The 14,737-nt window shown below is 37.0% G+C and overlaps 1 protein-coding gene and 1 long non-coding RNA gene across 4 annotated transcripts; one reads left to right on the top strand and one right to left on the bottom strand.

The window, feature by feature from the left end:
* Positions 1 to 5,332: 5,332 nt before the first annotated feature.
* LOC116181366 (cyclin-dependent kinase-like 1) lies at positions 5,333 to 13,346 on the bottom strand. 3 transcript variants are annotated; one of them, XM_031501711.1, is made up of 7 exons: positions 13,182 to 13,346; positions 6,641 to 6,830; positions 6,306 to 6,591; positions 6,142 to 6,249; positions 5,866 to 6,095; positions 5,666 to 5,803; positions 5,333 to 5,619 (listed from the first exon to the last, which is right to left on the bottom strand). In XM_031501711.1, exons 1-7 carry the CDS (start codon positions 13,247 to 13,249, stop codon positions 5,506 to 5,508), a joined length of 1,134 nt encoding a protein of 377 aa, XP_031357571.1. In that variant the 5' UTR covers positions 13,250 to 13,346; the 3' UTR covers positions 5,333 to 5,505. The 3 variants fall into 3 exon arrangements, with proteins under 3 accessions (XP_031357571.1, XP_031357572.1, XP_031357569.1); XM_031501712.1 differs by lacking the exon at positions 13,182 to 13,346 and adding an exon at positions 12,861 to 13,136; XM_031501709.1 differs by lacking the exon at positions 13,182 to 13,346 and adding an exon at positions 7,149 to 7,284.
* On the top strand, positions 13,270 to 13,724 carry LOC116181367. Its single transcript, XR_004147239.1, has 2 exons — positions 13,270 to 13,374; positions 13,420 to 13,724. It is a non-coding gene; the product is annotated as an uncharacterized LOC116181367 (long non-coding RNA).
* Positions 13,725 to 14,737: the final 1,013 nt, after the last annotated feature.

Raw genomic sequence — 14,737 nt, 5'->3', positions numbered from 1 at the left:
TGGCTGTATTGAAAGCTGCCATTGTTAAAAATTTCATCTTGATCGGTTATAAGTAAGTTAAAGGTCCGGAAAAGTAATATATAAGAATAAATACTTCAGCATCGGCCTGGAATCGAACCCATGCCCCCGCGTGACAGCTACAACGATTAGGTTACAATAGATTAGAGCTTTACACGAATGACGGCGGCTATCTTAATAGATATGGATATGGATGTATGTATATGGAAACGCATGGAACATCTCATCGTGGACGCATCAAAGAACTGTCTTGAAAATATGGTACGGGTTTTAAGTTTTATTTTTAATGAAAAATACAGTTTATACATAAATTTCGTCCGTCTGAGGGTTTGAGATCTTAACACTCGGACCTCGAAGAAGGCCGTGGTTTTTATGTGTCATATATCGGGTGATCAAAAAGAACTGCAGACAGTTTAAATTGGACGCTTTAAGTTTTTAATGTTTTTTACTTAAGGAATTGGCAAACATGTTTAGAAGGTAGTTTATTTATGTATTAGTGATTAAATTGATCCACCACTGCTTTTACATAAATGACTTTTGGTATGTTACCAACGTTATACATGTTTAGTTTTACGGAAAATTCAAACTGTCCGCACTACTTTTTGATCACCCGGTATTTCAAGACGTAGTGTGGGACAAAAGAATAAAGTCGAACAGGTCCCCGTTTCTACATCCCAGGTAAGATATTTCAACGAAATATTAACACAGATACGTCTCATAAAAATCATATTCACGCATGTGCAGTAGTAACATTCCTATTTATTGAGCAATTTTTATGAAATTTAAACGTTGCAAGAAATATGAATTTTTGATTGGACTCTTGCATCTTCAAATTTTTAGAAAAAAATTGACATTACAAAAACTAAAAAGTGTTTCTAATTTAAAAAAACAAGATGGCGCCACTTCCGGTACTTACGGAAGCGGCGCCATCTTGAAATTATTTTATTTCAATTCGCAATAGTCGATTATGTAACCCAAAGTTCAAGTTTCTATTTCACCGGCAAGTTTAAGATCTTCTAACTAACGGGCTACACACGGGAATCTCTCTGTATATCTCGGCAAATTACGTACCTAAGTAAGTTACGTAATAATAAGGCAGCATTGAGTTGATTTTATTTCATAAAAGTTACTAAGGGAAGTTATAAGAGTGGGGGAAACGCGTCATTATTGGCAGTGGTGTAATAAAACAAAACTGACATCGTCTCTTCTGTTTTATGATAAGTTAAGTCGACATAACTGACCAGCGCAAAGGAAGTAATATGATGACGGCTTCCGTCGCGTGTTATGCCATTTCCCACCATCGTTAATATTCTCTCCTCTTATTTTTTACTCGTAACATAAAACAAATGAGTAACGAAAATGCATTGGTTTTTTAAAAAAATTGTAATGTGCCCTTTCATTAGGCTCTTTTCATAGATATTTTTCTGTTTTGGATGACGTACCTTTATACAAGAAACAATTTTTCAAAAATATTTCAAAGATCTCTTACATTAAAATAAAACAAATGAACGTGTACGTTTCTTGAAGACAATATTCGCCTACCCTAACGAAAAGATTGAAAACAATGTTTGAGCAGTCTGGGAGAAATTGTTCCGATTCTTGTATTCACTGCACTAATTCGTCTAGATTCTGAGGTGGGTTTCATTTTAAATATTCCCATACGAAGGGTTGGGGAGGCCGAAATAGCTTAATAAAAGGTTGCATTATAGTATAGGCGCTTTCTTTCGGCTACTTCGCGTATCATGATTTCAAAATCGTGATTCGTAGGATCACGTTTTACGAAAGAACGCGCGAATTTAAATCAAAGTATGGTTAAGTACATATTTGCACTCGAATTACGTATTTTTTTATTGGATTATGAAAATAACTTAAATACAAGTGGAAGTACTTGCACGATTATGCTCCTCTTCAGGTATAAATATTGACTAACCTAACAATTGAGCAAAAATGTCCTTGCATTTATAGGTTAGGAATTCGGGATCATAAAACTTTTATGTTCAGTTTGTTCACGATTTTAGCAATCATGATTATAAGATCACACTTCGAAAGAACGTGATTTGACAATCCAAACGCGTTTGGATCACCGAAAGAAAGCGCTTATTAGCATGCTATCTATATTTATCGATGTTTTCTTCCTTGTTAGATGATTAATGGGGAGACTTCACAAGTAGACAAGTCTCGTCCAGACAATTCATATTGCCTTGGTTGGCACTTTCCTCCGACAAAGCGTTTTCGAGATATTCGCTCGTAAAGTTTTGACATCACCAATAGATATATTTCTTCCAGACATTCCAATCATCCTTTATGACTACCATCTTCCCACAATCTGTTGTTGAGATATAAAGAATTATTTATATCCGAGCACGATAAGGAGCTATGGTTGCTAGAAATTAATTCCTTTCGTTGAAACCTTTCATTAGAGTACCACAAAGGATAAAACGAGTTCAACACCCCCCCCCCCCTCCCTGATAGGAGTCAGAAAGTTAGAGCGGTAGTTGGTAGAAAACGATGTCTACATATTTCTTTTGAAATAATGTTACTATAAATGTCTAAAAAAACAGTAGTTAATTTCTACCCTCCTTCCTCCTCCAGGTCACGTACTGATTTTGAAGAGAAGTAGCGCAGGAAAGTTATAGTTTGTACAATTTTCGGTGAGACCTTTCATTAGAAAACCCTGAAAGGTAGAACATGTGTTCACCCCCCACCTAATCTCAATTTTCAAAAGATGAAAAATCTGACACCAATTGGTTGTCGCATGTAAAAGTTATGTCCGTTTTACTTTTAGCAAATAATTCATACCCCCCCCCCCCCTTGACAGCGAAATTTGATGGTCGTCTAGCACTCCTTCAAGGTATAAGCTACGTATTGTAAAAAATTGCAGGTCTAGGACCATTCCCCTAAAAGTAGTTTAAAACCGCAGAAGCGGGCCCGAATGGACTTACGGACGGACGGACGGACGGGCGGACAAAACGCAAACAATAGCACATTTGTTTAATTCTTAAAAAATGTGAACTGTGTACCTAAGGATAGGTACCTTTTATTTGGATATTTCAATTCCCGGACAAGTAATGTAAGTAGTCTTCATTTTAGTCTTTTTGTAATAATTGTTTGTGTTTTTGTACCATTTTCCTGTTGTTTGTTAAGATTAAATCGCACTTTTGTAATTTTCACATCAATTTTCCGTGTGTTTCATTCTAACGACTTCATTAATAATTCAACTGTGTTTTTGTTGAATGCTTGCCCAAGGTCCATTTTAATTATTCAACATTTTGAAGTTCAGTATGGAGTTTAAGGTATTTGGTCTGAACCACTATCTGTTAGAAGTTAACTGAGAGCAGAGTCGAATCTTTCCTCTGTGCTGAGGAGAAGTTGTGTGTCATGATAATAAATAAAAGGGAAAGAGCTAGCTAGGTTTTTGTTTTGGTGTTTTGTGTACGGTCTTTCTGGCCTACGGATCAGTACACCCAGTAATATTTATACGTTTTCCACCGATCTTTTGGTATCGTACTTTTTAGATATACCTAATTATGGTCAAAATGCGGCCTTTAATGCGGTACCAAAGTGTTACGTAGAAGTTTAAAATAGTTCCAATGTTCCGGACTTTCCGGACTCTTAAAGCCTTTTCTCTTAATTTGTGTATACGTTTGATATTTTTGATTAAACAAAGGACATGTCTTTAATAATACATAATACAGAAACAAGATTATAGTATAAGAAATTTAACTCGGAACCAATATCTGCAAAAGTGGCCATGTTGTTACAAGGGATTGAAACGACCAACGAGCCTTATAAATAAAATCTTTAAAACTATTTTGATTATTACTTATTAGATCACATCTGCAAATACCATTTCTAGCGCATTTTGCAAATTTATTTGTAAAAATAAGGTACCTTTTGGAGTCAAAACTTCAAGCCAGAATTGCGGGTGAGAAATTGTACGTCAATTTTAGAACACCCGGTATATAAGCATTCATAGTAAATTATCTCGATTTTTATCTAAAGATAATTTCCTTTTTTATCTTTATCTAGATATTACAAGAGCATTTTAATCTTTATCTTATCTAGATTAAGCAAATTTTTAATTTAGATGAATTTTGACATTTTCTTTGAACAACACTGATGGTGGAGTCAAAACTTCAAACGTGAATTGCGAGTGAACGGAACGTCGTAAGTGGGTACCGACAAAGGAAATGTGCTTGCCCCCGACAAGATCTTACTGATGATGGACCCAAAACTTTAAACGCGAATTGTGAGTGAACGAGACGTCGAAAGCGAGTACCTACAAAATTGATGTGGTAGCCTTGAAACAAGATCTTGTTGATGGCGGTCAAACTGGCCTAAGTATGAAATTCTAAAAATGCTATTTTGGTATATTTACGTCATTTGTTGTAATTTAGGTAAATATATGCAAAATAACAGCGGACCTAGGGGAACACCCCGAGCTACACCAAGCATAATTTGTTACTTTGGATGTTTGAACATACCTAGGTACTGAAATCGGTTGGCATGATCATTCATAAGGTAAGATCTAATAGTAAACCCAGTCGCGAATAAATATTTCCGTTCTCGCGTTGATAATAGTCTTATACTATATGATCAAAACTGAGTTGCTGTCGAGTCACCTTTGGAATTTTTGTTTACCTGGGAAATCGTACTTCGAAAGGCGACTCGCCAACAACTAATTTTTGATCGCCCGCTATTACCTGAAGAAAATTTATTGGCAGAACTCAAAATTTGAAACTGTGGAGTTGTAAAAATCTATTAGAGATAACTCTCGATCCTATTGTTTTATTCAGCAATAAGTATCTAAATCGGTATTCATGTAATTACCGATTTCCTTCGGAAGAAGTCAAAATGTATAGATGCTTAGATACAGAAAATTATGGAATAGAAGTGTCTAGTTTACTAAATAACACTATACTGAAATGTATTTAAATTGTTTGTTATTATACCGATTTGTTTTGTTTTGCCAGTTGCACATAATTGTGTGCTAATTATTTGATACTATATGCGATCAAAAATGAGTTGTTGTCGAGTACCTAACCTTTGGAATTGTTGTTTGCATGGGAAATCGTATTTAACGTTCCAAAGGCGACTCGACAGCAACTCATTTTTGATCGCCCGTTACCTATTGATATCGATATCATAAACAGGTACCGAATGTTGTGCAAATTTTGTGCTGTTATACCTTAGGAGTTAGGTACCTGCCTAACAACTTCTACAATATGTTCATTGGTGATTAACAGTTATATCATTTCCAAAATACATATATTTAGTGATTTGGTTATAATATAAGTAAGTACATTCTGTACTTAATCACAATTATTTAACATGCCGCATATGTTTTTCGATATGTAAGTAAGTACAACATACATTTATGTTACGAATTAAAAACAGATGAAACAATATAGCATGCTTTCTTATTGGTTATTTATAATGCGGGTATAATTTAAACAAATCCTATTTGGTTAACAACGGCAATTTTTGTCATATCGTGGGCAAATGGTCAATTTTATTCGTACGCTGTTGATTCGACTGCTTATATGGGCTAACTTGTTTTACGTCGGTCAGTTGTGGCAGGCACATGCTGGTACTAGACGTCTAAAAAGTAAAGGGTTAGTGGGTACCGAAAATGGAAACTTCGTACTCGTGATTTGTCCCGACTGTTTTTCTCAAAATTTTGTTCTTCAATTTCATCGACCTTAAAGTGAAAATTTTCAAAATACTGATGAGTCAATAATTGATCGCACGTCCATCGTTTTGCTGGATCCTTATCTAGACATTTCTAAAAAAAAATTAATATAGGTAAATATATATAATAGAAACGGGTTTGCATAATTCACTTACTCTTAAGAAATCTAAGATGGTTGGGCTGGAGTGGGGCAGTTTGACTTCCAGCGGTGCCAGTTGCTGAGGTACTGGTAGACTGACACCTTGAAAAAAGTCGTTCGTTTTAAAAACGTGCATATGCCTAGCTAGTAAATCTCCAATTGTGCATCGGATTAAATATAATTGATCTACGTCGGATTTTCCTGGCCATAAGGCTTCGCCCTTCGTCAACTCCGCCAGAACACAGCCTGTAAGTCTACGATGGAAACCTCATTCAGATAATTACTCCCTCACCAATTGCCCATACGTCGACGGGCGTACCGTACTGAGTATCTCCAACAAGCAGCTCAGGAGATCTATACCACCTTGTGGCCACGTAATCTGTATAATTCTCCCCGGGACCTAATGAATTCCCATTGAACTAATAATTATGATACCATTTTCCGTGCGCAACTTACTCAGCATTCTCGCGAAACCAAAATCGCAAAGTTTAACGACGCCATTCGCTGTAAGTAAAATGTTCTCCGGTTTTATATCTCTATGTATGCATCCGTGGTGGTGACAATACGCCACCGCCTGCAAGGTTTGCCAAACGATTTGTTGCGTAACCAAATCCGGACATCCCCTCGGGTACCTTTCGAGTTCGTTCAGTACGGTCTTCTCGCAAAATTCGAACACTAAATGCAACCTTCGCTTTCGCCTGAATACCTCTAGAAGATTTATTAAGTTAACGTGCTTCAAATTCTGAAAAGGAAGCTTCAAAAGTATTTCCAGAATTAGCGACGGTGCGTACCTTTAAGAGCCTTATTTCTCTAAGTGCAATTTTTCTAATTAGTGGATCATCTTCGCTTTCAGCGAACTTTTTAATCGCCACAATTTCGCCTGTGTCTCTATTTCTGCACTTGTACACTAGCCCATAGCTGCCTTCACCCAACTTACACAATTTCTCATAACGTTCCATAATTCTGGACGGCGTTCGGGACCTGAAATCGCAAGTGATATAATTTTGCATTTTGCTGAGCAGTGGTGGTGTGACACTATCAAACACATCACAGGGAGAAGCGGTGAGAGAGTCGAAGGTGTACTGTGTCGAAGAAAAGTGTAATACGGACAATATAGCTACCATAGGTAGCTTTACCTCTATCTTTTTACCACATTGCCTCCCTTTCCAGGCAGTTTATCGTTTTTACTGGAATTTCGTATTACTGCGACTAATGCAACAATAATTACAAAATGTTTTGATATTACAAAATCCGCTATTAAGATATTTATTCTATTGTATCCTGTAGGAAACCTCGTACCATAGTATGTTCTGTATCCTCTTTGCCGCCCTTTCTATTGGAATACTCTTCATACTATTGCCGAAAATGACACGCTGACAATTTTTACTCTTTGACAAACCGATTTTGGACATTTAACACGTCTAATTATCTTGACAGTGTCAAAATATGATAGAAAGGGGGTTGTGTTGTGCCGGATCTCGGCAATCAAAGCAATATTAGGATCATATCTGTCCTGTGTTAAGTCCTGCACTTCTTGCCTAGGCATCTAGGGAAGTGGCATCTCTACTCTTTAGGTATAGGCCTGGGTATAGGTTTTTGTTTGCAGCGTTAAGGTTGGGTTCTTTCTAAGACGCTATATGCCACTATTCCTTCTTCAATCTCGCACAGTCCGCTATAGTAAAAAGAACACGTGGGTGTAGGCGATAATTTAATTTGATTTTCGTAGTAAAGGTAGATTTAAGGGTGGTTCCTTGGGGTTTAGGGTCTGGAGTTGAATTTCTTTGGGGTTGTTCGTTTTTGTTTTGGGGTAATGCAAGATGGAACAGGTGGCCTCAGGCTTTCCTAAATTTTTTCGATTTTTGTGTGTTCAGGATAATGGTCCTGACCAGTTAAATGCGTATGAAAGCTTGAGGTACCAGGAAGTCGTGGGAGCCTAGTACGCAGCGCGTTTTCTGCTGAATCTGTGTGAACATGGTCATATCTATCAAGGGATCCCGCTTACTACAAACAATGAGTTTTACTTATGGCAAAGGTTGTACGTGGTTTTGCTAAATTCGCGTTGAACCACCAGCGAGATTAAAATGAACCACCTTTAATTTACCTGAATTTTATATTCTTGTGTTAATCGTTTTCGTGCATATAAGTGAAACGGTGTCAAACACCTGAAAATATTACTTGCAGAGAAGTATGTAACATGTGGTCTCTTTAGGATTTAAAGATTTCTTGTTAAATTTACAAAGTGGCCGTTATAGGATAGTTTATAGGATTACTGCTGTATAATAAAAGAAAACAGAACTAATCGGGTAGGAGAGCTGATTCTTACTCAAACTTTCGAAGAGAATCTATGCAGATCGAGCGCTGCATTTTCTCGATCGCGCATTGACTTTTAGCGAGACCGAGGGCATCTTCCGTAACGTGAGCGCGGAAGTTTGTAGATCACGCAAAACGAAATTCTTTGTCAAGCTTTCAATGCAGAAAATCTTGTGAGTGGTGTCGGTACCCTTTTTTTTTGAGATCGTGCAAAATTTTATTGTTAATTAAAAGTTCGAACCAGAAGCCGTATTTATTTATTTATTTATTATCCCTCTCTTGTTCTGGGCCCTCAACAGGCTTGCGCCCAATTACAGAGTGACCCGCATAATGCTTTTTAGAGGTGCCTCTGCAGAAGGTCTTAAGTTGTTCTATACTACTCCGGTATTTACCTTACGAATTAGGAAAACTGCAGGAAAACCTAATTCGGAATAGCCGGTAGAATGCTCGAAACTGGTCTAAGGTAATTTCCATCTCTGCCACAGATGAAGAATTCACCTCAACCCAGGTTCGAACACCCTACCTCCGGATTTGTAATTCAACGCTCTACCATTGAGCCATAATGCCGGTTAAATCACCACAGTACCTATATGAGAATGCGCAACAGAAGATTGTGCCACCATTTTTGACGAATTTATGGTCGTCGGTACATTCGGCAACAAGAAAACTTCATCGTGTGCGAAAACTAATCATGGACGGCGGATTTAGGTTCGTGAATCTTTGCGGGTCATTGCACGTTCGGATTAAAGTGTTTGCATCTAAGTAAATTGTGACCACGAAAGAGTTGGAGTTCAAGGTTCAAACATTTCGTTGCAATTTGGAGTGACTCGTTATATTAAAAAACCAGTTTATTAATAGACCTAATTTGTTTATACTAGGTGCTAATAACATTATAAATAAAACAACAACCGGTAAAAAGTTTAATAACAATTAATACATGCTTTGTTACCTGTCTGAACCCGAAGTTAATAGGGTGATATGGACATTTCCATACTGCGGTAGGTTGTACATTGGTAACTATCCCACTAAATATATCAAATTTCAACTAATAAATTGTGGGGAAACTATATTACGGTTCAAATTCGTCAATCATCTTGCGAGATTCACTTTTAACGCGTCGTAACGAGGCACCCTTTCGCCTTGAAGTTCATATCCGAAGTTATTACCACACCGTATATTTGTGGAATCGGCAGCTTTGCCGAACACCTGGTATCTAGAAAGGTTTTAAGTTTGGCGCTTCGTTAAATCGTTACTAAGGAGTTTCTGAATTTATTTATTTGCTCTAGGAGAAGAGGAGTGAGTTTTTTATGTTTTCATTTTGTTTAATGGTTTGTTTTACCGCCAATAACGCAGGTAAGTTTAGTAGTGAAACCGTAACCTAGTTATATCCGTAGAAATTTCGTGAAAAACAGACTAAGAATTGTTTTTTTACGGGGTTATCAAATGTTCGCGATTGTTTTAAATATTTTTTTAAGAGCTATTATCAACGTTTTCATTAGGTGTATAACTTATTTTCCCGAAAAACAACTATTTAGAATTGGTACCGCAAGAAGTACCCGCAGCGCCTTAATTAATATGATCTGAGGCTGCAGACGGTCGATTTTAGCATACTCAGATAATAGGGCAAAATGGAACTCCATCGGTTATACTTTTGATCTTTCTCGTTCAGTGGATTTCGAGCTAGCCCCCCTACTATTTTTTTCACCTATACCAACCAGCTGCATATTTCATGTTCTCGTAGAGAAATTGAATGCTCTTTTCAAATATTAAAAAAAAATAGGCATTTCGGGTTAAACCGGGTGTGATACCGGAAGTTTCAATATGCGATCAGATAGATCGTAATGTCACACATAAAATTATATTTAACTAATTTTTCGTATCTCTCCAAATAAGAGAAATATTGAGGTGACCCTATTGTCTGAAATGCACTGTATACCTCTGCATACGGAACATGGACATAAGTACATCTAGCGATAAAACTCACCTAATTCTCTTTGGACCTGAGCATTGCGTTTATTCCATTTTCAGCCGTCTGATGAAGCAGAAATGTAGGTTTTCTATTGGTTTTTAGGACACGCTAGTCGAGGTCGTTCAGAAAATAGGTGCCGTTTTCGGATTTTCTATAGGACGAGATTCAAATAGCGAAGGAAGTGGGAGAGCAGGCATTCCAAACTGATTTTCGAACAAAAACGCTATTATTGACATTAAAAAACATTGAGATAAAGAATTTTTTTCGGATTTCTAACAGTAACGACTGGTTAAAAGTATATGTTCACCCTACGAGTAAAAAATAAGAGGAGGGTATATAACGGTGGCGGGAAATAGCATAGCACGCGACGTACGTCGCCATCATATTGCTTCTTTTCCGCTGGCCAGTTTTCTTTTATTACAACGTTGCCAATGATGACGCGTTTCCCTTCACTCTTATAACTTCCTTTTTATCCATTTCCGTCTGCCCTTTTAATGCAAGGTTCTCTCCTTCTAAAACGTACAGTGATAAAAATAAATAAATAAATAAATTAGGCCGACATAAGAGACATACATACATGTAGTCATTTTTATTTTATGGATAAGTTTTTTTTAACGTAACTTACCGCTATAAATATAGTGCAACGAAATGTTTTGCACCTTGGACCCCAACGCCAAATGGCGGCACAATTTCTCTAGTAATTCAGTAATTACTTTCAACTTTCGCACTTATAACGTACGATACCCCGGCTAATGCTTCTTTCGTGTCCTTCGATGATACGAACTCGTGTTGGCTTTTAAATTAATACAAACTTTACGCCATGAAAAAAATGTAGCACTATGGGTTACAAAGATCGCTTGGTGAAGAATACCGCTCTTCCACCAAATTGTTCATAGTCTATTCACCGATCTAAAAAACCGACCCCCCCCCCCTCCACCCCTGAGAATCGGACTTTTGCATTTTTTTTCAGGGGTAGATATAGTGAAAAATACCCCTCTAGCGTTTCGACTCTTATCCGCTTGAACACTCGTTTCTTACCTTAACGTGCTTTATTTTCGCGAAGATAAGTTGTGTTCTCTTTCTTTATGAGACGGTACATGTATAAAACTTCCTATACCGGCAAACTTGTAGATTTAATTAAAGAAATCTTCAACGCCTAAAGTGGCCACCTGTTACAAAGGTGGGCTTTCTATTCCTGTGCATAAACAAAACCTGAAGTGTTATTTTCGAGAGTGTGAGGTCGGTTTGCTCACATTCGCAATTCGTACGAACATTTTTTGTTCTCTTGAAGTTCTCCATTCAACGCGTAATTAACCTTACCAGGGCGGTGCAGGAAGTCCAGCTGTGTGATCTCGAAGCGATCTGATTCCATATTTCTAATTGATCCTGTTTTTTCCCAAGGAGAGATAAGATCAATTGTTACCAGAAGAGAAACGTACATCACGTATTGACGTGTAAGTTATTGACTGTAAGCATAGAGCTGTAAGTTATTTTATTGTCTAAAGTGTGGTCGATTATTTTTAGGAATTCGTATATTTTGTATAAAGTAATTTCAATACTCCTAAAGGAATCGACCTATAAAAATCATTTGCATGAAACAGATTTGTATTGAATTTCTTAATAATAATGAGATCCAAACAAAGGATTTTGCTTGAACCTATGGGGAAGTCTAATTTTCTTATAACTATTACAAAGGATTTTAGTTAGGTATTTTATTTCATTAATTGGGAATTTACATTTAATTTTGTTCGTGGTCAAAGGTATTTTTAGTAGCGGTCTAACTTCATTTGACAATATTTCTGCAGAGGTACTTTCCCGCATGGTGTTTTGGTCTGTTGAGGCGGACGATCTTAAAGAAGCTGTAAAGATGGCGTTCACAGTATTTACTAAACGTTAGGAAATGATAATACGAGTATATTAACTAATGTCACAATTTTTTATTAAGGAAAGCACTTTTGAACAGTAAACTTCTTGAGCAAAAACTAAGCTAATTATTGCATGAAGTGTTGTTGAAGAACTTCGCTACTGCTGTTATGACTTATATGACCACTTGTGGAATTAATCGAATGAAACCTTTCGTGCAGCTCTTTGACAATTAAAATAATTTTCAAATAATTTGCGCTACAACCTGTTGATTTTCCGCGGTCCCCTAGACTATGACGCATATAACGTGCGTACGTAGAAGACAAACTGAATTTGGTAACTGTTATACAATAGCGCATAAAAAAATTGATCTGTCCCTAAGACCCGTATTAATTGATGATATTTTTACTTTCGCAGAACATGCAATCTGGAAGATGTGGTCACGTTCAACCGCAAACACGCGAATTAAATAAATAATTATTAGCGTAGTGATATACAGTAGGTTTACGTATTATTGATACCTTGGTATAATTGAGTAAATGAATATTAATTATGTAACGACAAAATGTCGATAACTTTAAGTTTATACCAAACTATGGATGTTGGCGCAGGTAATATAGACTCTGATGATGGATATAAATAAAATTCCTCGTGACAATTTAATGTGCCATTGAACAAATATTAGGAAGTTTAATATTTTAGGGTAGGTGGAATCGATTCAGATGACCTTGCGTTCTGTAAAGGTTAAGGTAGGTAACTAGATGAATATTTAAAATTTTGGAGCGGTGTATGTGTGTATATAGGGTAGGTACTTATGAACGAGCAAAGCGCAAATTTCACAACTCGTGCGAAAATAGAAATTATCTTACCCTTTAGAACTGGACGATTTAAATAGAAATTGTAGCATGTTTATTCGGTGGCACATTAACAGCTATTGATCAGTAGGTATTACCTATACCTGTGTGCGTTAATGAACATTTTCGATTGCTTACGCCATAGGTAACTGTACCGCACGTCTTCCGCCACCAGCTGACTGATACACATTAATCATGTAAATATTTAATAGGTCTGATATTATCTTCCGTAAATGTTTTGGTCACGAAAACCAATAAAAAAACTCATTTAAATGCAATATATCGCTTTATGAGTTGATATGCTTATTGTAGACTATAAAGCCACAGATAACGTACCTTCTTGGCAAAAGGTGGAGATGGTTTCCGAATAACCACAGTTTACTTCCGCTAAACCATTTCTCCATCCGCCTTTTTCACTATGTAAAGTTAAACTGCACAGGTTAGTTGCGTGTTTATATACATTGTAACCCATGGCAACCAATCGCCATTTTGTAAAGTGGTCTCCGGTATCATGCAAATATCTCATTACGTAAGCCTATGTGGCGCCGCATCAATCTACATTTATTATTTTTAGGGCTAGTTCAAAACGTCATCCAGAATTAGGGTCGAATGATCCTCCTGAGTAGCACATGAAGTAATGCAGTCGATTTTTTTCCGGAACCATAGGTATCCTTTTGCTACAGATTACCTTTTTTGCTTACGTAGAGAAACGAAGAAAATATTTTACCATCCAAATCTGCAAATTCGATTTTTCAAACTTGACTTTTTGAAGGAGAAACTGGTTTTACCAAATTATAGTGATACGTGTTTTTTTGCAACTGTGACAGCTGTTATTCCATACAAAGATGACAAACAATTTATAAATTGTGCTAACTCTTGTGCAGATTTCCAAACCGAAGTAGCTTAGTAAATTATTGTTGGGATTCAGTTGGGTTATAAGGTAGTAACATATCCTGTACTAATCGATGTTTACCTACCTTATTGGGAGATTATGGGGAGGGTGATCTTTACACATAAATATTTAAAAGCCGCCTGGCATACATTCAAAGTCTACCCTATATCCTATATCATGCAAGACGAATCAAGTCCTTTGAGAAATTCTCGGCAATATTGCATTTTCCCTTCACAATATGAAGTTTTCACATAGCCAGTAGAAGTGTCTCGCCTATCTTTCCACATCTTGAGAGTACCCTCCTCCGACACTCTGTTCTGCAGATATTTTCACTGAAATTGTTGACATCATCAATATATGTGAATGTCTCGTCCAGACGTTCGACCCTTTGTGGGTACCCTCTTCCGATACTTCATTTGCAAGATATTCGCTTCATCCCATGAAACATAAAATCAATTTAGGTACTGATCTCGAAAAGGAAGTCGTGTAGGAAAGTTATAGCATGTAGAAACCAATTCATTTGGGTGAGACCTTTCATTAGAATACATGATGGGTAGAACCTGTGTTCGCCCCCCCCCCCCACATATTGTACGCAAAATCTCGGACCAAATGGTTGTCGCCCGCTTCCGTTTTACTTATGAGTGTAAAATAATACATGATTGCGGCGAAGGATATACATAGCTGTTCGGCCAATAAGAAATATATGTAGCCACGTATCTTTAAGATCTGCCAGTAGAGTACCTACATACAAAGTACATAATTATTTAATCGACTTCACTATGGGAGCAGTTAATGTAAATTGTGTGCAGATTCTCGAATAGGTCAGATGCAACTTGCCATTCTTGGATACTGGCAACGTCAATTCACAAAAGTTAGTCACGAGAGGTAATTTTGGGCTGATTGGTGGAAAGGATTGCGTCAAGGGATGGGTGTCAATTTAAACAAGTATAGATTGTGCACAACTCTTGTGCAGATAAGGCGCATTTTTTGACCGAAATAG

This window comes from Photinus pyralis, unplaced genomic scaffold, assembly GCF_008802855.1.
Source record: "Photinus pyralis isolate 1611_PpyrPB1 unplaced genomic scaffold, Ppyr1.3 Ppyr1.4_LG9, whole genome shotgun sequence".
Lineage (NCBI taxonomy): Eukaryota > Metazoa > Arthropoda > Insecta > Coleoptera > Lampyridae > Photinus > Photinus pyralis.
Note: the sequence above shows the minus strand (reverse complement) of the source record. Positions and strands in the feature narration are given on the sequence as shown.